The following is a 23,460-nucleotide window of genomic DNA, read 5'->3' on the forward strand; positions in this document are numbered from 1 at the left end:
TTTGATGGAGTTTCTCTATATGTCTCCATTGAAGTCTAATGTCAGCTCCATACCGATTAGATAATGCAGTTCTATATTTAAGAGATGAGGAATATGTACATTATTTACAATTGATGGATATTTGTCCTCATTTTGTTTGTCATTAACACAACGTATAGGCTGATATACCATCCAGCCTCCATCAGGTGTCTTGGGGTGATTTCGAACCTGGGTTCTCATTCCTAAGTATGGAAAAATGGAGACCACCTTCCCCTGTGGGATGAAGTTAAAATAATAAACAGAGAACACCACTGGAAAATACGAAAACTAAAAGAAGCAGCACATATGCTAGGACACAACAACCTTCTAAGCAGACCGAGTGCAGATATGAACAGCAAATGGGAACTGGTATTAAGGAAGGATAGGAGAATATTAGATTTATAAGCCCTGAAATTCACTCCATAATTGCCCATGGGCATATGGCGTAGTGGTTAAGAGCGTGGGCTACTAACCTCAAGATCCCGAGTTTGATTCCAAGCAGTGACCTGAATAATAATAATAATAATAATAATAATAATAATAATAATAATCACCATCACTATCACCATCATCATCATCTTTTCTACTATAGGCTCAAGGGGCCTGAAATCTTGTGGTAGAGGTATAGTCAATTACATCGATCTCAATACTTGGCTGGTACCTTGAAAGGATGAATGGCAAAGTTGGCTTTGCTGGTATTTGAATTCAGAATGTAAAGATGGATGAAATACTGTAAAGCATTTTCTGTCTGGCATGCTAACAATTCTACCAGTTCACAACAGCAGTAACAGTTTTAGTTTAATCCATGCATGAATCATCTTACCTAAAGTTCTGCTGCTTCATCTTAATGTTTCATTTCTATTATCCTCCTATTTATTGTATAAAAGCCTGTGTCAGATATGGTGTAATATTTATGACTCTGGAATGGTTAGCAATGGAATGAGGCCAATTTTCAGCTGACTCCATTTTTTTTTTAGTTTCTTTGGTGTTTTAGGGTCTTTTTAACAGAATTGTCAGCATTCAGACATCCTTAGGTCCTCTTTTGCTTGTATGTTCCTTGTAGACATTGATATTCAGGTGTCTAAGTTGGTCATTGGTTGTATCATTCTCATTAGTCAGATACAGCCCACTACAAAAGTACTTGGCATTGTCTTTGCTTTGTTAACTTATAAAAAATTGAAAAAGACATGATAAATTATCTCTGTATGGAAACATCATCATCATAATCATTCAATGTCTGTTTTCCATTCTGGTATGGATTGGATGGACTGACAGGATCCAGCCATGTATGCTGAGCTCCAGAGTTAGCTTTGGCATGGGTTCTATGGTTGGATGCCCTTTCTAAAGCGAAACACATTACAATGTATACTGTGTGCTTTTTTTTGTGTGTGTGTCATTGGCACTAGTGTAGCCAAGTAACTTTGCAAGACAAAGAGAGAAAAAGGAAAAGAACCTACTACTAAGCAAGTAGGGTGAGTATTTCAGGGGTGGGTGGCTTTGTACCAAGTGTTGAAAGGCTAAGGTATGATAGAGGGAAAAGCATAGGTGTTTTGCTGCAGAAGGGATGCATGGTTACCACACATTATATGGGGGTAGATGAGAGTAGTTGAGAAGGAGATAAAGATAGTAGTAATGGAGTGCCAGAGCAAATTCTCAAGATAAAGGAAGGGGAGTATAAAAGAGGATATGGATAGTGGCTCAGAGTTGGGATGGTGAGAGAGGGCAGTTGACAGATAGCTAGAGATGGTGTAGAGGAGGTACAGTTGATGGGAAATATCAGTATGGTTAAGTGGTTCAGGAAGGTTAGAGCAGAGGGCAGTGGGGAGGATGTGCATAATGTAGGAGTGGTGAGGGGGAAGATGGAAGATTATATAGGGGTGGCTATAGTGTGTGGGACAAGATGGCATGTATGAGGAGGTGTTGAGAATGAAAGCAAATTTATGAAGTGTTAAGTGGAATATAGCAGAGGAGAGTGATAACTGAAAACACAGAAATGAGGTGATTGGTGAAATTGGGTGAGAGGGGAAGGGAGTATAATAGGAAAGAGGTAACTGGTGGTATAAAGGAAGAGGGAGGAGAAATATGTGCTATTACAGCCCTCAAGTGGTAACAGCCCCCAGGTTGTGCCATAGATAGAGGAGTAATGGACAGCTGGATGTTAGGGGCATGAAATGTGGAGATTGCTTGTTGGGGCACAATGAGCTACAAGCACACACACAATGCTTCTAGGACTTCGCTTTTGCTGTGGTGGACAGGTATGAGTCTTTTTGAGCACAGTAAATTGCCAATCATCTTGGTCCTTTGTCATCTCCTCTGTGAGGCTCAGCATCTAGAGATCAGCTATCACTATTTCGTCCCATATCTTCCCTAGTCTCCCTCTTCCATCGGTTCCATCCACTTTAAGTGACCAGCACTTCTTTGTGCAGCTGTCCTCATCCATATACATCACATGACCAAACCAGTGCAGTCTTCTCGCACACTACATCTAATTCCTCATGCACATTATTTCTCACAACACCTTAGCACTTTGTTGTACATTCACATTAATGTTGCACGTCCAATGGAATGTACTAGTTTCATTCTACTCTAGTCTTTGCATGTGCTCTACATACACGGCCCACATCTCACTATCATGTGGCATCGTTGTTCATGTGCAATCATCATACAATCTGTATTTTATTTGGAGAGAGACCTTTTGTAGCCTCATCTCATCTTATTCCTGGGTTGGTCTTAGGAGCAGAGCACTCCTTCCATTGGATCCTGTCTGAAGCAACTATGACCAGTTGATTTGGCTGAAAACCTAAATGAGACTAACCAAGCTCATGGATGTTATCCAACCATTTTGTTTGTGGTCTACCCCTGGGTCTCCTATTGGTTGGTTTTGCCTGTAAAACCTGTCCAGCGATTCTTTCCTGGGACATTCTTACATGTCCATAGTATTGAAGCTGTGATCTCTCAATTTGGAGTAGTGGCGGCTCTACTTGGAGCACCTCTCTGACCTCCAAGCTATGCACACTGAGTAATCCTAGTCCAAAGACCCTTCAGAGGAATGCCATTTCTGCCAATTGTATTTGTGATTGTATTCTTTTTGTCTTTACCCAAGATTCATGACCATAGATAAGGGTAGGTATGAACATTGAATTGAAGATAATGAATTTGGCTTTTACACTTACTCCCTCCTTCTGATGACCAAATTGGCACATTACTATACCAGCTCTTGTTATTTTTGCCTTTAAGTCAGCCCTCCATCACTTATGAAAACACCCCTGTAATACTTGAACTTCTCCTCTTGCTTCAGTGGAGTTTCACTCATATGTAGAGTGCATTGCACCAGCTTCCTTCAGAGGATGAGTGTTTCAATCTTCACAGCACTGCCAAGCAGCACTCAACAGCAAACCTATCAAGTGCATGTTGAAAATCACCTTCTAACGAATTGAATAATATCATGTTGACTACAAATTCTAGCCAACTGATCCCACACCTGCCAGTTTTGATACCATTTCCAGCCTAGGTGCACATATCAATTTTGTCCGTGAAGATTATGAACAGAAGAAGTGACACTATGCACCTTTGGCAGAGTCTGACAACCACATTGAATGGTTTCAACTCAGTGCCATTTATCCAAACACAAATGCTAGGGCATTCACATAGGGACTTCAAGGCAACAAGAAGCTGTCCATTGATCCTATACTCCTGCAGAACCTTCCACAAGTTCTGTGAAACTAGGTTGTCTGCCTTTTCGAGGCCTATGAAACAAGCAAGCATACACCTCTTGGCCATACTCACATGGTTTCTTGAAGACATTCCACAATGTGAATATTTGGTTGGCTGTGCTGTGTCTGGGATGAAAACCATACTGTTCATCAACTAGTTTGAACTCAACAATATCCCTACATCCCTTTGCCAGACATCCACTATGGACTTTAGCAGGGAGATTCATCTTTAATTAGAGCAGTCCCTCTTGTCTCCCTTTTTGAAAGTGGATTATCATTCTGATGTCACTGCTTAAGAGCATTTCTGGAAATTCAGGCCATCTGATGCACACAAGTCTGTTAGAGAATACCTTCTCTACTTAAAACCTTTAACAACTCGAGCTGAATTTCATCCTCACCTGAGGCCGAGCCACATTTGAACTCTTGTGACCTCAGTCTCCAAGAGGCTAGTCATCGCTCTTTGGTGTACCTTGTGTACTTCAGAAGATGTGACTGGATTTAGGAGATCAAATAAAGTATTCTTTCATCTCATGAGGATGTGGCTTTCTTCAGAGAGATCTCCAAGTGAGTTTCTGTGGAAGGGGACTTCTTGTTGTAACCAACAAGGTAACAGGTCTCTAAGCTTCCTGCATCTTATTCTTATTTTAGCAACTATACTTTTAGAACATTCTCCTCTACGCTTAATTAAGGCACATAGGTAACTTAACCTATCTACCACTTCCATGGAGCCTCTAGGACATTCAATTCTAACCCAAACTTTTAGTAACATTATGCCTTATTTGATTTACTTATTTGGGTTTTTGTCTGTTGCTAATTTTAATTTTTTTCCCTCCTTCCACAGCCTTTTGACAAATTATGGAAAGAGCGACCAGACTTTCACCGTGTCTTACACCCAATAGAAGGTGACATTATGGAAGAGAAATTGGGACTAAAAGACAGAGATAGTAAACTGCTATCTGAAGAAGTAGAGATTGTTTTCCACAGTGCAGCAACAATTAGATTTGATGAACATATCAGGTGAGATTGTTGTGGTTTGAAAATATTATAAACTACATGTATGTGTATGGTACAGAGTTTGATAAACAATATCAAGATTATAAAAAAACATCATGTGATACAGAGATGTAATGTATTTGTAGTTATAGTTAATCATAATGTAATACAAATTAACTTATCACATGGGCTATCTTTATTTATAGCTGTTATAAAAAAAACTAATAACTGTAATTAATATCTTAGCTATTACAGTTCTATATTTAAGAGATGAGGAATTATGTACATTATTTACATTTGACTACTGTGATACCTTCTTTCATCACTCTGACCCACCCTATCGCTCCCTCTTTCTCATCATGTCACTCATGCTGGTTTTCTATCCAATCCTCTCACCAATAACCAACAAACAAGATGAGGACAAATATCCATCAAATGTCAATAATGTAAATCTTAGCTATTGTTTTCCTTCATGCTACACTAAATTCAACAAATAGCTTTCAACAAACCAGACAGATCTGCAATATCTCTATAAATGATGAAATATCTAATCAAGCAGCCCCATGGAATATAGCCCAATTAATTCGAAACAGAATTAGACTAGATGAAATGCAGTTTGGTTTTTGTTTGGGAAAAGTACTACTGATGCTATCTTCTTAGTCAGACAACTTCAGAAGTGTTTAGCTAAGAGTAAACCATTGTACATAGCATTTATGGACCTGGAGGAAGCTGTGATATGGTGGTCTCTGAGGAAGCTAGGAGTAAATGAATGGCTTGTGAGAGCCATACAAAGGTAAGGTAAGAGTTAACCACAGTTCAGTGATGAATTCACAGTACAGGCAGGTGTTCACTAGGGCTTGGTTCTCAGTCCCTTCCTATTCATCCTTGTCCTGTAGGTCATAACAGATGCATTCAAGACCAGCTGCCCTTAGGAACTACTATATGCTGATGATTTCACTCTCATAGTGGAATCTGTAACAGAATTGGAAAAGAAGCTCTAGGTGTGAAAGAAAAAACTAGAGTCAAAGTGTCTTAAAAGTTAACTTAGTAAATATCAAAGTTCTAGTAACTAGGAAAACATATAGGAAACTACTCACTTTAGTAGGAGCGGACTGAGAGATCATTGTTTCTATGGTTAGATGCCCTTCCTAACAACAAGCGTTTTGCAGAGTTTTCATTTTCTTGTGGCATCACTGCTAGAGATATTGCCTTGTTCTATGTAAGACAAGAGTTTTTTTATGTTCCTTTGTTTAAGAGAAATATGAGTGAGAGAGAATGAGGGTGGAAGTGTAAGGGAAAACAGAATATAAGAATTAGTGATAGGAGTGGGAAGAGAGGTAGCAATGGGAGCAAGAAGAAAAATAGTGATAGGCAGTAACCAGAGAGGTAATAATAGGCAGTGAGAAGAGAGGTAATGATAGGCAGTGAAAAGTGAGGTAATGACAGGCAGTGAAAAGTGAGGTAATGATATGCAGTGAGAAGGGAGGTGATGATAGACAGTGAGAAGAGAGGTAATGATAGGCAATGACATGTTGGTTATTGGTGAGAGGATTGGATGGAAAACCAGCATGAGTGACATAGTGAGAAAGTGGGAGTGATAGGATTGGTCAGAGTCATGAAAGAAGGTATCACAGTAGTGAGGGCATGGGTAGTGCATATCAATGGAGAATGACAAAGAGGGTGCAGTGTGTACATACACATGAAGGTGAAAGATTGAGAGACAGCCATAGAGAGGGATGATGTTAAGAGACTGTTGTGGATGTCAATAAATGGGGAGAGTGAAAGTGATGGCTCACAGTAAAAAAGAGTGAAAATAAGAACTATTGAATGTGGACAGATCTGATGTTGTTACACCGGTGTCATGATGAAAAAGAGGTGAATGATAATGATGGTGGAAGAGAAGTGGACCAATGCAATGCAGAGCAGTTGTTGGATGCTTAATAGGAGCATATTGAATGTGAAATCCAATGTAGGTATATTATACATGCTACTTGAGTGGTTAGGTTCTCTCTAGCACCACATGTGGCTACTCATTTTTGTTATTTCCTTCATTGAGGTTCAGCTTTTTGAGATCAATAATCTTCATGTCTTCATAGGTTTTTCCCATCCATTTTGAGCAAGCATTTCTTTATGCAACTCAAACTTCCTTCCCCTTGACATTATATACCCATACTAGTGCAGTCTTCTGTCTTGCATGCTATATCTGATTCCTCTTGTATTCAGGTTTGCTCTCAGTTCATTTTTGCTCTTTTGTTTGTGCACATTAACATTACACATCAATTGAACATGCTCACTTCATTTCTCTCCAGTCTTTACATTTTTCTGTATTCAAGGCCATGCCTCACTACTGTATATCATCAAACTTCAGATGCAATCATCGTCCAATCTGTCCTTTACCCTGAGAGAGAAACACTTCATTACCAGAACAAGCAGTAACTTACTTGACTTTTCCCCATGTATTTATGCTGGCTACAATGCTTTTGTGACATCCACTTTGGTTATATAATTAATAAAAGCTATCATCTACTTCTAGGGAGCCTTCTAAGCATTTGAAGGAGTTTATTACATGCATACTCTCACTGCTAGATGCTCCTATGCATCTGCCACTCATGAAATCTATCTTCTCTACCAGCTTGCCTATGATCCTACCTCTGTTGTATGTCTAGACTGGGTACTCTATGAAATATCTACCTATGCCTTTTATACATATCAAGCAGGACTTCTTTCCTGTGGAGTAAAACTTTAATCTCTGCTAAATGTACATTGAGGCTTCTTGATTCTACGTTATGCTACAAGGTCTGGAATTTCTTATATAAATCTTCCACAGATTCAGCTATAAAACGTAGATCATCAGCATTAGTGTACAGGTGCCCCAAAAGCCAACTGATTTTGAACTTCACTGTTACAGCTTAGAGGACAATAATAATAGGAATGGGATGAGAACTGAGCTTTGATGGACCCTTACCTGCATGCTAAATTTGTTGCTGAACTTATTGCTTACTGCCTTTCTGTACATAGCATGTATGGTCCTCACAACCCAATCATCTACACCCAGTTCTTCTTCATAGTATGTAGAAGAAACTTGTCAAAGGCCTTCTCTAGACTGATGAATGCTAGATATCAAGGCTTACTCTTAGTTACGTACTATTTAGCTTCCTAGTTGTCTCATTAGTGCACTAAGATGGCATCAGTTGTGCTTTTCTTGGCACAAAATTGAAATGCATCTCATTTAAGCTAATTCTGTTCCTAATCATTTGTGCTATAACTCTTTTATCAACTTTCATAATCTGGTCCTATAATAAAGTACCAATCTTGTGCAAGAATTGATTATTTTCTCTCTCTCCCTCTCTCTCTTTCTGTGAGAGAACCTGGCCTTCTGTCTGCCAGGTTTGTGGCAACAAAAATGCTCAAGACATGTCATATACCCCAACAGTGCTCCTACAACTCTTTCAGGCACTAAGTCTTATGTCATAATTTGGTTACCACATAGTATCCTACAGTAGGGTATATTCCAGGGCTGGATATAAATGCAGAACTCCTCTTTACATAAGATTGATACAAGGATTATATACACAAGGATGGAGAATAACAGGCTTTAATAGTAGATCACAACATTTGTTTTGCACTGCACACCAGCTTTAAGTTGCTGAGTTTATATTCAAATACTATTAGGGAAGTACATTCTTTCTAACTATTGTGCAGTTGAATATTTTTCAGCAACAAAGGTGTGATGTGTTCTGGATTGCAAAGCAATATATCAGAGAGAATAGAGATGTGAGTGAGAAATCATCAGCATCCTCGTTTAACATCCTCCTTCTATGATGGTATGGGTTGGATGGTTTGACAGGAGCTGACCAGGCAGAGTGTATTTTGGTATGGTTTTTATGGCTGAATGCCCTTCCTAATACCAACCACTCCGTAAAGTGGGCTGAGTGCTTTTTACATGGCACTCGCACAGGTGTGGTCAGTTTTAGCATGGTTTTTTTACAGCTTGATGCCTTTCCAAATGCCAACTACTTTACAGTGTGGACTGGGTGCTTTTTACGTGACACCTGCAGTGGTAGGGTCACTAAATGACTTTGCAAGACAGAGTCTTTGAGAGGGGAGGGGGCAATGAAGGAGGTGATCTTGTGTCAGATGGTGAAAGATTAGAGTGTGACAGAGAGGCAGAAACATATGTTTTGCTGTAGATGAGGTCCGTGGTTACCCAGCCAGAGAGAGGGAGAGAGAGAGAGAAGAGAAAGAGTGAGAGTTAATAAAAACGAAGGCAGAAACAGTTACTTGGAGAGAGAGTGGGGGTTAACAAGCGGTATGCTGCTGTAAAAGAGATACATGGTTACCTAGCCAGAAGTAAGGGAAAGGGAAGGAGGGAGAGAGATCGATCAAGAACGAGGGCAGAAACAGGTTTGTTGCTGTAGAGGAGATACATGATTACTCAGCCAGAGTGGAGAGCAAGGGAAAGAGAGAGAGAGAGAGGAGACAGCAAGAGTAGGAGAGGGATGGTGGCAAGTGTCAGGGTATACTTGCAAGGAACAGGTATCAAGGCATAAATGGAATGGTAGAGTAAGGAAGAGGGAAAGGGAATGGATAATGGTATACTTGCACTTAGTGATTCAGAGAAGAAAGATGCATAGAAGTGCCACTATGAAAGGTAGCTAAATGTGGAAAGTGCATGGAAGAAGAGTCTTTCAAATATTGAACCATCTGAGTGACCAGCCATCAGAGTTGACAGCAGTATAATAGATAAGGCAATTAAGAATATGAAGACAGGGAAAGCTCCTGGACCATCAGGAATTACTGCTGAGATGCTTAAAATATCTGGTGGAATAGGATATAACCTAGTGACTGAATGATTTGTATAGTTAATCAGGTTGTTCATGTTGTTCAGGACCTGGACCATGTCAAGAAAGTTAGAATTATAGCTCAATTGTTTAGGAATAGAATTAAACCAAATGAGGTGCATTTTGGTTTTGCACCTGGGAAGAGTACCACAGATACCATCTTCCTAGTGGACAGCTGCAAGAGAAGTATTTGGCCTAAAGTAAACCATTATACTTGGTTTTTGTTGATCTTGTTGATCTTGCTCTGTTATTTGGTGGTCTCTAAGGAAGTTAGAGGGCTCAGTTCTCAGTCCACTTTTATTCATCATAGTCCTACAGACCATAACAGAGGAATTCAAAACAGGCTGCCTGTTGGAACTACTGTATGTTGAGAGAGAGAGAGAGAGAGAGTGCAAGAGAGTGAGAGTGTGATAGTGCAAGAGAAATTTAGAGAGAGGTGGTGGGAAAGTACTAGGGTACACCCTCAAGGTACAGGGATCAGAATAAAAATGGGATGATAGAGTATTGCCAAGGGTGCATGAGTAGGGAGTGGGGATTTCACATGAGTGCAAAGCGTGTCAGGATGGGGAATGCAGTGACTGGTAAAACCTGAGTATATAGAGGAGGTGGAGGACAACAGGATAGCAATGAAAATCTAATTCCTGTGTGTCCTTGTACTTATTTTTCCTGCACATCTGCCACAGGTGCAGACAACTTTCTCTTTTAATCTGTCTATGATTCCACTGCACCTCTTATGTACTCATAGCTTGCACTGGGTGCAATGAATGGAATTCCTTCCAACATAATGAGAAGGGCTTTTTATCTGACAGAAAGAGAGTCTTAGCTGCTTTCTTGCTAACAACAACTTTAGTCTTTGCTAGATTAACTTTGATTCCAGGTTTTACTTCCATATGTGGAATTTCTCTGATTCTATTATAGATTCTGCTATAAGTGCGAGGTCATCAGTACACAGTAGTTTCCTCTGTTATGGCCTGGAGGACTATGATGAGTAGGGGTCTGAGAACTGATCCCTGGTGCACTCCAACTTGTACACTAAATTCATTAATGTACTCATGGCTGACTCTCACACTACTGATAGCACTGCTATACATGGCTTGTACATTTTTAACAAGCCACTTGTCTACCAACTTCCTTAGAAACCTCCAGGTAACAGAGCAAGGGACTCTTTCAAAAGCTTTCTCCAGGTTGATGAAAGCCAACTACAATGGTTTACTTTCAGCTAGTTACTTCTCCTGCCGCTGTCTCTCTTGGAAGATGGCATCTGCAGTACTCTTCTCTTCCCTGGCACAAAGCCAAACTGCATCTCATCCAGTTCAAGTCTATTCCTAATCAATTAGGCTATAACTCTTACTGTAATTTTCATGACCTGAAAATGCTTCACTAGAAAAACAGACATGATATATGTATATAAAACAATCAGTACATTAATGTTGGATTTAATAACTGATTAACTTAAGCTCTGTGATCAAAATGTATGGATCACTGTTATTATTTAGATACATACTTATGGCCTCTAAATTTTTTCATGTAGTAATCCAATAATGCTTTGCATAAAATATTTCTCACAAAATTTTAAATATGTGAGTATATGTCTGTATGTATGTACATATCATCATCATCATCATCATTTAATGCTTATTTTCTATGCTCGCATGAGTTGGATAGTTTCCTATTATTAATTTTATGTATGTGGTGTTCTAAGGTGCTAGTGTTTGCATATGATACTTTCAGTGTGCCACTTAAATATTTTATGGTATTTATTGGATTAAGAGAAACACCTATCCAATGCAGTAAAAACTCCTCCACAATCATTGATATTATATGTCATTCATAGATAGGGTTGTACCACAAGATGTTGGATTATTTGTATCTTTTGTTCAGTTTGTTACTTCTAAGGTGTGGTGTGGGGTTGTGACTATTTAATGTGTTGTGTGTTAACCTCGTATTTTGGCTAAGTGGCTTCCATTTTATTTCTGGTATTTTCCTTTCTTATTTTTGGCCTACTCAGATTATCTACATCAGTTCATTGTTTACGACTATGTGTTTTTATGTGGAGTCTAGTTTTCCTAGCATTTTGGTTATCAGAATCAGATATATTATTATTGTATACATATTTTTTTTTTTGTGTTTCCAGCCCTTGCCAATGTAGTATTATAATAGGGTGCACAGGCATTAAAAATTGCTTCATTTGCTGATAGTCTTGATATTCTAATAGATGTTTTTTACTAGTCCCCTTATTATAGAAGGTGAATGATTCAACTGTACGTTAATGTACATTAGGTTTGCATTAAAATATTAGTGTTATATTCTTGTCAGTTACAATAATATATGATGTTTAAAAGTAATTCCATTTGTTGCACCCAGTGTAAGCTATGGACATGTAAGAGGACATATATGGACACACACCCTACTGCAACAAACTAAACTACATATCCTCTTTTCTTTCTCACATTTCCCCTTTACCGTGCATTATGCTTATGCTTGTCTCTCACTCCCCAATTCTGTCCTAACTGCCCTGCTCACTGTATCATTGCTATCCTGTTGTCTCCCACCTTCTCTGTATATCCAGGTTTCACCAGTCACTACATTCTCCACCTCACACTCTTTCCATTCAACCTTGGCAATATGCTATCAACCCATTTATATTCTGATCCCCATACTTTGAGGGTATGCCTAGTACTGTGCTACCATTTATCTCTTTCCCACTCTACCATCCCATTTAAATTCTGATCCCAATACATTGACAGTATGCCCCGGCACTTCACCACCAGCTCTCTCCTGCTCTTTCTTACACTCTTACCCTTGCACTCTCTTCCACTCTCTCTCTCTCATTCTTGATCACTCAGTATTTCTTTCTGTTGCTCTCTCCCTCTGGGTAACCATGTATCTTCTCTGCAGCAGTAAACATGTTTCTGTCCTTGTTCTTGATCTCTCTCCCTCTGCCTGAGCAACCATGTATCTCCTCTACAGCAAGACACCTATTCCTATCTCTCTGTCACACTCTAACCTCTCATCACCTGGCACAAGGCCACCTCATCCAGTGCCCCCTTTCTTAAAGATTCTTTGTCTTGCAAGTTACTTGGTAACCCCGCCAGTGCTGGTGCATGAAGTCCACACTGTAAAGTGGTTGGCATTTGGAAGGTTATCTGACTGTAAAAATTATGCAAAAACAGGCCTCACTGGTGTTGGTGCCATGTAAAAAGCACTCAGTCCACTCAGTAAGGTGTTGATGTTAAGAAAGGCATCCAGCCATAAAAAACCCTGCCAAAACTGAGTAGGGCTGACCAAAGCTTTGGGAGTAGATTTGTTAGATAGAAACTCAAAGAAGACTTTCATATGTATGAATGTATATATGCATATATAGGCGCACAAACACACACACACATACATATACGCATATATACACACATGCATACATACACACTCACATATATACACATGCATATATACATATACACATACATACATATACACACACTTATATGCACATACATATATACACACACGCATACATATATATATATATATATCATCATCGTTTAACATCCGTTTTCCATGCTAGCATGGGTTGGACAGTTTGACTGGGGTCTGGGAAGCCAGGAGGCTTCACCAGGCTCCAGTCTGATCTGGCAGTGTTTCTACAGCTGGATGCCCTTCCTAATGCCAACCTCTCAACCATCAGTGTAGTGGGTGCTTTTTATGTGCCACTGGCACAGACGCCAGAGGAGGCTGGCAACAGCCACAATCGGTTGGTGCTTTTTATGTACCACTGGCATGGAAGCCAGTCAAGGCGGTGCTGGTATCGACCATGTTCGGATGGTGCTTTTTACGTGCCACCGGCATGGGTATCAGAACTACAATTTTTATTTGATTTTCATTTTGATGTTGATGTACTTAACTTGATAGGTCTCCTCAAGCACAGCAGGTCGCCCTACGATCCAAGGTACTTTTGATATATATATAGGTGCAGGTGTGACTGTGTGGTAAGAAGCTTGCTTTCCAACCACATGGTTCTGGGTTCAGTTCCACTGCATGGTACCTTGGGCAAGTGTCTTTTGCTATAGCTTCAGGGCAATCAAATCCTTGTGAATGGATTTGGTAGATGGAAACTGAAAGAAGCTTGTCATATGTGTATATATATATGTATATGTGTGTGTATTTGTGTGTCTGTGTTCCCCCAACCATCGTTTGACAACCGATGTTGGTGTATTTACGTCCCTGTAACTTAGCAATTTGGCAAAAAAGACTGATTGAATAAGTACTAAGCTTACAAAGAATAAGTTCTGGGATCAATTTGTTCAACTAAAGGCGGTGATCCAGCATGGCTGCAGTCAAATGACTGAAACAAATAAAAGAATAAAAGAATATATATTAATAAAAGAGAGATTCTGTCAGTTTGTTTTTCCAGCAAAATGAAAGTAAATGGTTCAGGGGAAACTATTATGCTTTTCTATATATATATATATATATATATATATATATATATATATATATATATATATATATATATATAAATCGAAAATTCTGTCTCTTTCTGTCTCTGGCAAAATGAAAGTACCTGGTTCAGGGGAAGCTATTATGCTGTTGCCTAATTTGTCTCAACAAAAATTATGCAATGGTACAACACTAATTATGCACAAACTTATGAGGAACTGCATTGAGGCAAATATTCTCACTGGTTGTGGTAAAGGTGAGACTGTCTTCATTCCTCGCATACCAGTTATACCATCTAATGTCCCATTTTAATTTAAGTGGTTACAGTTTCCTATCCCACTTTCTTTTGCCATGAGCATTAATAGAACTCAGAGCCAAACACTAAAATTTGCTGGGTTGCAACTTGATGAACCATGTTTTTCAAATGGCCAACTTTATGTAGGAGCATCACATGTGGGAGCAAAAGCAAATATTTCTGCTTATGCAGCCCAAAATAAAACAAAAAACACTGTTTATAAAGAAATATTCACTCTTAATGCAACATGAATACTTCAATAACTTAACGTGTATGACATCAATCTTTTTTCTATTTCAATTATTACATGTTTTCTCTTATGAAATACACACATACAAGAGGAGTAAATCTAAATCTGTAGGGGTAGTCTCACCCTGGTTCAGATTAGAAACTGAATCTTTCAATTCTTCTTGGCCATATGGCCTATTCAAATGTCAAAAGAAACCATGACAAATGGGTGTTTTACTTAACCTGTGGCCTTTTCAGTGCCATTGCACAGTCACCTTCATTCCGTAAATAGCTATATGATATAGCTATTTTTCTACCTTCATTCACATTGAAACTGAATCTTTCAATTCTCCTTCTTCAGTTATTACATGTTTTTAAGAACCATGCTGTTCACATGGCTAACTTTATGCAGGAGCATCATGTGTGGGACCAAAAGCAAAGCTTTTTTGCTTATGCACCTCAGAATAAAACAAAAAGCATTGTTTATAAAGAAATATTCACTCTTAATGCAACATCACTACTTCAATAACTTAATTTGCCATTACTATCATTACATTCAAAAATGACTACATTACCTCTTTAAACGAACTGTATTATATAATTACCATTACTGTATTGATAAATAAAATAACACATAAAACTCATTTATTATTGTCATATAATAAACAAACAAGTTTGTGTATGAAATCAACCTTCTTTTTTCTACTTCAATTTATACATGTTTTTCTCTTATAAAATACACACATACATGAGGAGTAAATCTAAATCTGTAGTGGTAGTCTCACCCTGGTTCAGATTCGAAACTTTATGCAGGATCATCACGTGTGGAAGCAAAAGCAAATCTTTTTGCTTATGCACCCTGAAATAAAACAAAAGCATTGTTTATAAAGAAATATTTACTCTTAATGCAACATGAATACTTCAATAACTTAATTTGCCATTACTATCATTAGATTCAAGAATGAAATCAGTCTTTTTTATACTTCAATTATTACATGTTTTTCTCTTATAAAATACACATGTACAGGAGGTTCATGTATGAAATTGATCCTTTTGCAACTTTAGTTATTACATATTTTTCTCCTATAAAAATACATGCATGCAATTGGAGTAAATTATGTATATGATAACTTTGAATGTGGCTCCTGAGAAACAATAAAAGTAATTACCTAATTAATGATGGGTATTACTGCTAGATACACAGACACACACACACACACACACACACACACACACATACATACATATACACACATGTGGATTGTTGGCGAATTTTTTCCTCCATCTTCCTTTTCTCTTGAATTTTCCTCTGTCTCCTGTTTCTGACAAAGAGCTTTGCTTGAAATGTAAAACTACCTTTCTTTCCCTCTCTGAGCATCTGCTAATACTTTGCATGTACCATGTGTGGTATAATGAAGGTTGATGATATTGGTTAATAAATAGAAAGACAAGGTATGTCCGTATATTAGCAAAGCATATACAGTAATAGCCTCTTATTATTAGGAACCCAAATGTGTTCTTTTAAACTAGAGAGTTCCTGTAATGGTAGGTGACTAATTTAAAGTAGATAACACCACATCCCCTTTTCAGGTTATGAGTTCATAACGACAGTTTCTTTGGTGGTTGAATTCTCCGACCACTCCTAGTGTACACTGCTGGCTAGGGACTTACCGAGTTGGTAGGTGGGACATCCCTGTGCACAGTGAACTGGGTCTCTGGTTGGTCAACTTGTTTGGCGACGTTCTGCTAAATTGTCGCATCTGTATTCAGGAATGTATCTGGGTAGAGTTGGTAAGGAGGACAATTCTGTTGGGGTAGCTATCTGAGGAAACTTGGTTTTTTCACTTCTATTGTGAAGATGGCTTCTGTTTCAACGAAGTAGTTCTGAATCTGCATCAATAAGTATTGACCTTGGTGACAGAGTTTTCACCACTTTGGGTGGACAGGTTTTAGGTGTCTTCACCCAAACTGGCTGACCTTCAGTAAAAGATGCGTGCTCTCTAACTTGATGATGTTCGTCGAAATTGACTTTTTGTTTCAATTTGTGCTGAGAGTCTGCATTTTTGTGTTGCTCAACATTTTCTTTGCAGGATACATTTTTATTAGTACCTGACTGGTTTTTCAGGAAGAATTCTCCAATAATAAAATCTACAAAGAAAAGATTATATGGACCAGGGCAACATAAGATAAAAGTACTTGGACATGTAGATGCCACACTGAGTTATGGGAAAGCAAGTAATAAAGGAACTGACCAGACCACAAAATGTGTCTAAGCTAAGACGATTGCTCGGTATGGCAAATTCACTGAGAATTTAGCAGAGACAACCAAACCACTCCAGGATCTACTAAAAAAAGAAACCACTTGGATATGAGACCAGCCTCAAGAAACAGCATTTAGGACACTGAAGGAAAAACTGAACTCTGCACCAGTAGTGATGCATAAAAGTGCTGACAAGCCAACAAAGGTCTCAGCAGATGCATCGTCTTTTGGCTTGGGTGGAGTGCTTCTTCAGAAGGAAGGAGATGGCTGGAGACCTGTATTCTATACATCGAGATCTGTCACTGAGACAGAGCAGAGATATGCACAGACTGAGAAGGAAGCATTAGCAGTCACGTGGTGTTGTGAGAAGTTTGCCGACTTCATGATAGGACTACCAAAGTTCTTGATAGAAACAGATCACAAGCCTCTACTACCACTGCTAAATACAAAACATCTTGATGGGTTGACTCCAAGAATCCAGCGTTTCCGCATGCGCCTAAATGAGATTCACCTCTGAGATCACACACACCACAGGGAAAAACCTCATTACAGCAGACATCCTATCCAGGGCTCCTGGCAGTGTACCAATGAAACAAGAGTTCCAGCAGGAGACAGAGACCGACATGTTTGTCCATTCTATCAAAGATAACATCTCCATGAGTGACAAACGACTGGAGGAAATCAGGCAGAAACAAAGCACTGATAAAATCTGTGATCAAGTTATCAACTTCTACAAGATGGACCGCTGGCCTGAAGCAGCCACACAAGATCCAGAACTGAGACCCTACTGGTTTGTATGGCAGTACCTAACTGTTCATCAGGGACTTTTACTGTATCAGAGTTGACTCCCCATCTATGCAGACCTCCAAAAAGACATCTTGGATCATCTACATGAAGAACACCAAGGTATCATCAAATGCGGAGCACTGGTGCGTGACAATGTTTGGGGGTCAGGCCTTTCCAAGCAAATTGCTGAGAACATAGGAGGGTGTAGTATCTGTGAGAAGGAAAAGAAATATCCACCAGAACCACTACGACCTACCAAGTTACCTGAATATCCATGGCAGAAGGTAGGAATGGACTTGTTCGAATTGAAAGGACACAGATATCTATTAGTCATTGATTACTATTCTAGATGGATAGAGAGATCTCATCTACAGACAATATTAGACAGTATCGTTAACAACTGCAAATCAATATTTGCTAGATATGGTATATCAGAGGTTGTCATTTCCAATAATAGTCTTCAATTCATATTGAAGGAGTTCTAGGATTTTTCAAATGTTTTTGGCTTTTTACACCTCACCAGTAGCCCCCATAATCCACAAAGAAACAGAAAAGCTGAATGTATGGTTCAGACACTTAAAAACCTAAAAAAAGCAAGTAATCCATATATCGCACTGCTTAATTATCACAGTGCTCCACTACAAAATGGCAAGAGTCCTGCAGAGTTGTCAATGAATAGGAAACTCAGGACTCGCATTCCAACAATTTGCACCAGTATCCACTGTCACATTTGCACCAGTATCCATTCTAAATTTGACAATTATGCTGCAGACTTTGGTGGTGACTTCTATTTTTGCTTGCCATTCTATCTTATTGTCTTCACAAAGTGCATTTATATTTTTCAAAGAAATATAACCTAGGAAATGATGTTCTTCCTCTTCAACTCCCTGCACTCTTGAAAAATTCTTGGAAACAGTTGCATAGTGTCCTATTTTCGAACACTATTTGCATCTTGTTGCCGAGGTGGGGCAATCATCTCTACCGAACCGCATGCACTTTCTCTCAGGCATCTTTTTATGTTGTTACCCTTTTTTATTATTTGGTTTTGTGATATGGTTTAATTGTGGGTCTGTTGCATTGACATTTGAGGAGATAGATTTTGTTTGTTGTTTTGATGTCTCATGTGTTCTACCTATCTGTAGGCATTTGTCGAGTGTTAGCTTTTTGTCTGCTAAAAGATTTTCGCACAAAAGATTGTCTTTAGCACCAACAACAACTGGATCCCGAATAAGTCTGTCCTTTAATTCTCCAAAGTAGCAGTTTTTTGCAAGTTGGCACAAGACAGCTACGTAGGTTTCTATGTTCTTGAAATTCTCTTGTTTCCAAAGGTGGGATTGATAAGACTCATAAGCCTCGAGTGTCTCACCAATGAAAAATTCCTTGAATTTGTTAATTATTTCAGATAGGTCAATTTGAGAGTTGACTGGCAGTTGAATAATTCAGAAAGTTTTATTTAAATCTTCTCCAATTGCTAGCCACACTTCCTGATAAAGACATTCGCTCAGGAGGTGGGATATTCGCAGGAAAAGGTTTTACAGACATTCTTTAAATTAAATGAAGAAAATAAACTTAGAGTTCTGTGAAGAATTTTTTCTTTTTTTTTTTTTTTGGTGTGAGTGCAGGGTGAAGTCTTTGTTGTTGTTTTTCTGAAGCTGAAAAGAAAGTTTGTTTTTGTTTTTTTCCAGTGAATTTTTCTTTTAAAAGTTGCTTCAAATCCTTCGGAATCCCATTTCTGTCACCATGTGGTATAATGAAAGTTGACGATATTGGTTAATAAATAGAAAGAGAATTCAGTGGGAGATAAGATATGTCCATTTATTAGCAAAGCATATACAGTAATAACCTCTAACTATTAGGGACCCAAATGTGTTCTTTTAAGCTAGAGAGTTCCTGTAATGGTAGGGGACTAATCTAAGGGAGATAACACCACACCATGTCCTCGCACTGTTGTTTTTTCTTCTTGTGTTTGTTCTTTGTTTTTTTTGGGATTTACTATATATATATATATATATATATATATACACATATACATACACACACATACATGTGCGCACACACACACATATATACATATACACCAGTGGCGTGCGGTGACTTCTGAGATTGGTCATGCAATAAATACTTAGTGCACATGGTGGAAACATAACCCAACCCCTCCCTCCCTTTAAAAAAAAATTTTTTTACGGAAACCCATGTTTTCGGCTATGGAAATTCTGATTCTGGATAACAAATGGTGAAAATCGCAACTTCAGAATTTCAGTTCCTAACAAATGGACAATCACTAGAAAATATTATTAACCTTTGGAAGGAAGCATGTGAAATTGAAGAAAGAAACTTCCCCCAATGCTGGAAGAAAAGTGATAATTTCTTCCAAAGGTATGAATTGAATTTCAAAGAGGAATTCAGTTCAGATAACCCATTTTTATAGAAAAAAACAAAAAATAACCAACAAAAATTGAGCAACAAACAAGCCATCCCCAATCATGACAGCATAATAGAGAACAATCCCATAAACCCTTATTATCATACATGCACCATGAGCAGAAATCACCAGCCACATTCTAGTACCAGGTATGGCCACCCTGTGACCCGGGGCTACTGGCCTTCCCCCAATGCAGGAATGGCACAGAGTTATACCAGGAGTGGAGGCACCCCACAGGCCAGAGGCTTCGGGCGAGATTGCAGCACATTCGGGAGCTTTGGCCCATTCCTGGGGTTGACGAGGGCACCAGGTGTCACACACGATGCTAACCAAAGAAACTTCAGACAACCCAAATCCCTACACAGACAGTTCATACCAACACAACCACAACCAACATTTTTTAGCCTCAGACCAGAGAAAATGGAACATAAGTTAGAACACACACAATGCTAACCAAAGAACCCTCAGACATTCATACACGCAAAACAATCCAAGATAACAACATCACCATACATCCAACCCAAACCCCTACATTTACACGGACAATTCATATCAACACAACTACAACCAACGATTTTTAGCCCCAAACCACAGAAAACAGGTCACAGGTTGGAACTTGATACACAAGAGAAACTGAAGGTAATTAACCTGTCATATAAATCCCTAACAACCACAAAGATCGATATCCTGTCAAAAGGGCTAAAAATCACCCCAACTCCATGCAGAACTAATCAAAATGAGGTCAAGGACAGTGTTTCAGAATTCTGCAGGAAATTAAGGCTTACAGAAACACTGGCCAATTATAATAGTGAATATGACTCATTAGTCACAAACAGAAGTGAACACATTCCCCACAAAGAAAGAAAGAAAAATCTTGATGAATTCTGCACATCGAAAACTTCCCCTACCACACCTTGCACAAACAAAAAATCATTTCAAACTTCAGCATCGCCCAATGGAAAGAACTAACTGAACTATAAAACAATGAAGAAATAACAATCAAAGAACTGGATAAAGGGAGTGCGGTGGACACATACTACAGTAATGGACACACACTACAGTAATGGACACATACTACAAAAATCTAGTAGTATCCATGCTAAATAATGATGAATACTATGAAAAAAACCCAAAGATTATACTTCCCCCAAAACTAATGAGAAACCTCTTTTCACTAATCCAAACCCACAGAAAAGATCTGACAAAAAAGAAATAGATTATTTAACAAACTTTAAATGTAAGCCCAAAAATTCACAAAAGCCAAACTATAAATGAATCCATCAAAAAGTCATCAAAGGCATACGTACATACACCAGCACCAGAAGACCTAAAATTATGGCCTATTATAGCTGGACCGTCCTATGAAATGCATTGACTAAGCTGCCTCATGGAAATCCTCTTGAAACCATTTCTAAAATACATCAAAATTTATATTAGAGATGACTTAGATATGCTAAATCACCTACCAGAAAAGGTCAAGGAAGAAACACACATGGTTTCATACCCCATAATTATGTTAAAAAAGCAATCTGTTTCTGTTTGGACAAATATCCAAAAGAAATACCAGAACGGATCAACGAATATTTCATAATTGAATCAATAACATTCATCCTTCAAAACAATCATTTCATGTTTGGCACCACTGTTTATCACCAAAAATCCAGAATTGCCATGGGAACCAGGGTAGCCTTGACCATTGCCAACCTAACAATGGGCTATTTAGAAAGAACAATATATCAGGAGTCATTTTCAAAATTTGGAAACCCTCTTTTCCAATACATAAAAGAAAATTGTAAAAGAGTTTTGGATAACTGCTGCATCCTTTGGAATGAAAACATAGATAAACTCCTGGAGTCCAAAAGACTCCTTAATAACATTAACACCAACATACAATTTACAATGGAACACAACCAAGAGGAACTCCCATTCTTAGACACACTGGTTAAAAAAATAAACAAAAAATAAAAACGGACATTTTTTACAAAAATCACAAACTCTAAACAATACCTATTATTTAGCTCATGTCACCAGAGACATATCAAAGCAAATATCCCCTTCAACCTTGCAAGAAGGATTTGCACCATAGTGTTTGAAAAAATACCAGAGAAGTAAGGTTGCAAGAGCTTAAAAAGATACTCAAGGACAGCTACTACTGAATTCAACTCATAAATGAAGGGATTAAACGTGCAAAATTGACTGACATAAAAACATTGAGAAGTCGAACACAATAACACAACTACTCTGAAAACACTACCTTATGTTTCCACATACATCCCAGAAACAAAGAAGCATTTAACATCATTGTCCCAAATCTCCCAATACTCTATAAGGACTCTAAACTGAAGGAAATTCTATGTATCTATAAAATCATTAAAAGCAATAAACAACCAAAACATTAAAGAAGATCCTCACAAATACTAAATTATTCTCAAGAATAACAGATGCACGAGTAAATAAATGTGGTCAGCCTAACTTTGGAATAGGTCCCAATCTTTTAGAAGGATCAGAATTCCATTTTAGACAAGGGCAAAAATTCAAAATTCAATCCAACTTCACTAACACCCCTGGAAACCTCATTTGTGTAATCAGATGCTTAGGCTACCATAAAAACTATATAGGGTTGATAGAAATGTCTGTCAGATGGAGATGTACAGTCAACAGACAACAGATACCTTCCCCACAATATCGCCAGATATATCTCAGTGAACACATTGACAGATGTGCAAAACAACTGCAACCACAATTCCTAATCTTCCCATTATATCAATTTGCTATTTGGATTTGCATGGAAGTGCTTTCTGTTCTTATGAGGGATCACAGACTATGTATTGTTTCATCGTATAAGAGGGGGTTAACACGATTTTGTCCAGAAATCACATTTTCAAAATTTCAATATTCCCCCATCCTCACCGCAATTTCTTAACTTGTAACTTTTTCGAATTTTTGTTTTTGTACATAAATAAGCAGAAGTAAAGAATACAAACACCACCTGTTTTCGGTGTAACCCTAACCCTAAACACCAGGGTTTAGGGTTTACCTTCACCCATAAATACATATGCATACATCTTTTTTGTGTGTGAGAGAGAGAAAGAGCGAGTGAGTGACTGTATTTCCTCATAACATATAGAGAAATGGAGGTCTTTTAATGCAATTTATTTGGTTGTGGCTTATTTTAATACAATATTTATGTGTACATTTTCATAAATGTTTGTCCGAGCAGAATTCTACACATGCATGAAACATCAGACAAAAGTGAAATATTAGAAGCAAATTGAAATATTGTCCAAAAATGACCTCAAAATTGTGCAACCTGTGTAGTTGCTGAGGTTATTTTAGTTGTAAAAAACAAAATGAGTGAAAAGCATAGTTTACTTGGTAGATAAATAATAAGCAGCAGTTATGTTTCATTATAACTCTCAAAGTTGTCAACGAACTGTCATCCAGACCAGCTGTTTTGTTTGTTAATTTCC

General features: G+C 38.2%; 1 protein-coding gene across 1 annotated transcript in view; it reads left to right on the plus strand.

Moving 5' to 3' along the window:
• Positions 1-23,460, plus strand: part of LOC106882603 (fatty acyl-CoA reductase 1) — a 96,589-nt gene that overhangs the window by 19,588 nt on the left and 53,541 nt on the right. The window contains exon 3 of the mRNA XM_089355168.1: positions 4,573-4,748. Coding sequence (XP_089211294.1) covers positions 4,573-4,748 — 176 coding nt within the window. The remainder of the gene's footprint in view (positions 1-4,572; positions 4,749-23,460) is intronic.

This window comes from Octopus bimaculoides, chromosome 7, assembly GCF_046866305.1.
Source record: "Octopus bimaculoides isolate indiv1 chromosome 7, ASM4686630v1, whole genome shotgun sequence".
Classification (NCBI taxonomy): domain Eukaryota; kingdom Metazoa; phylum Mollusca; class Cephalopoda; order Octopoda; family Octopodidae; genus Octopus; species Octopus bimaculoides.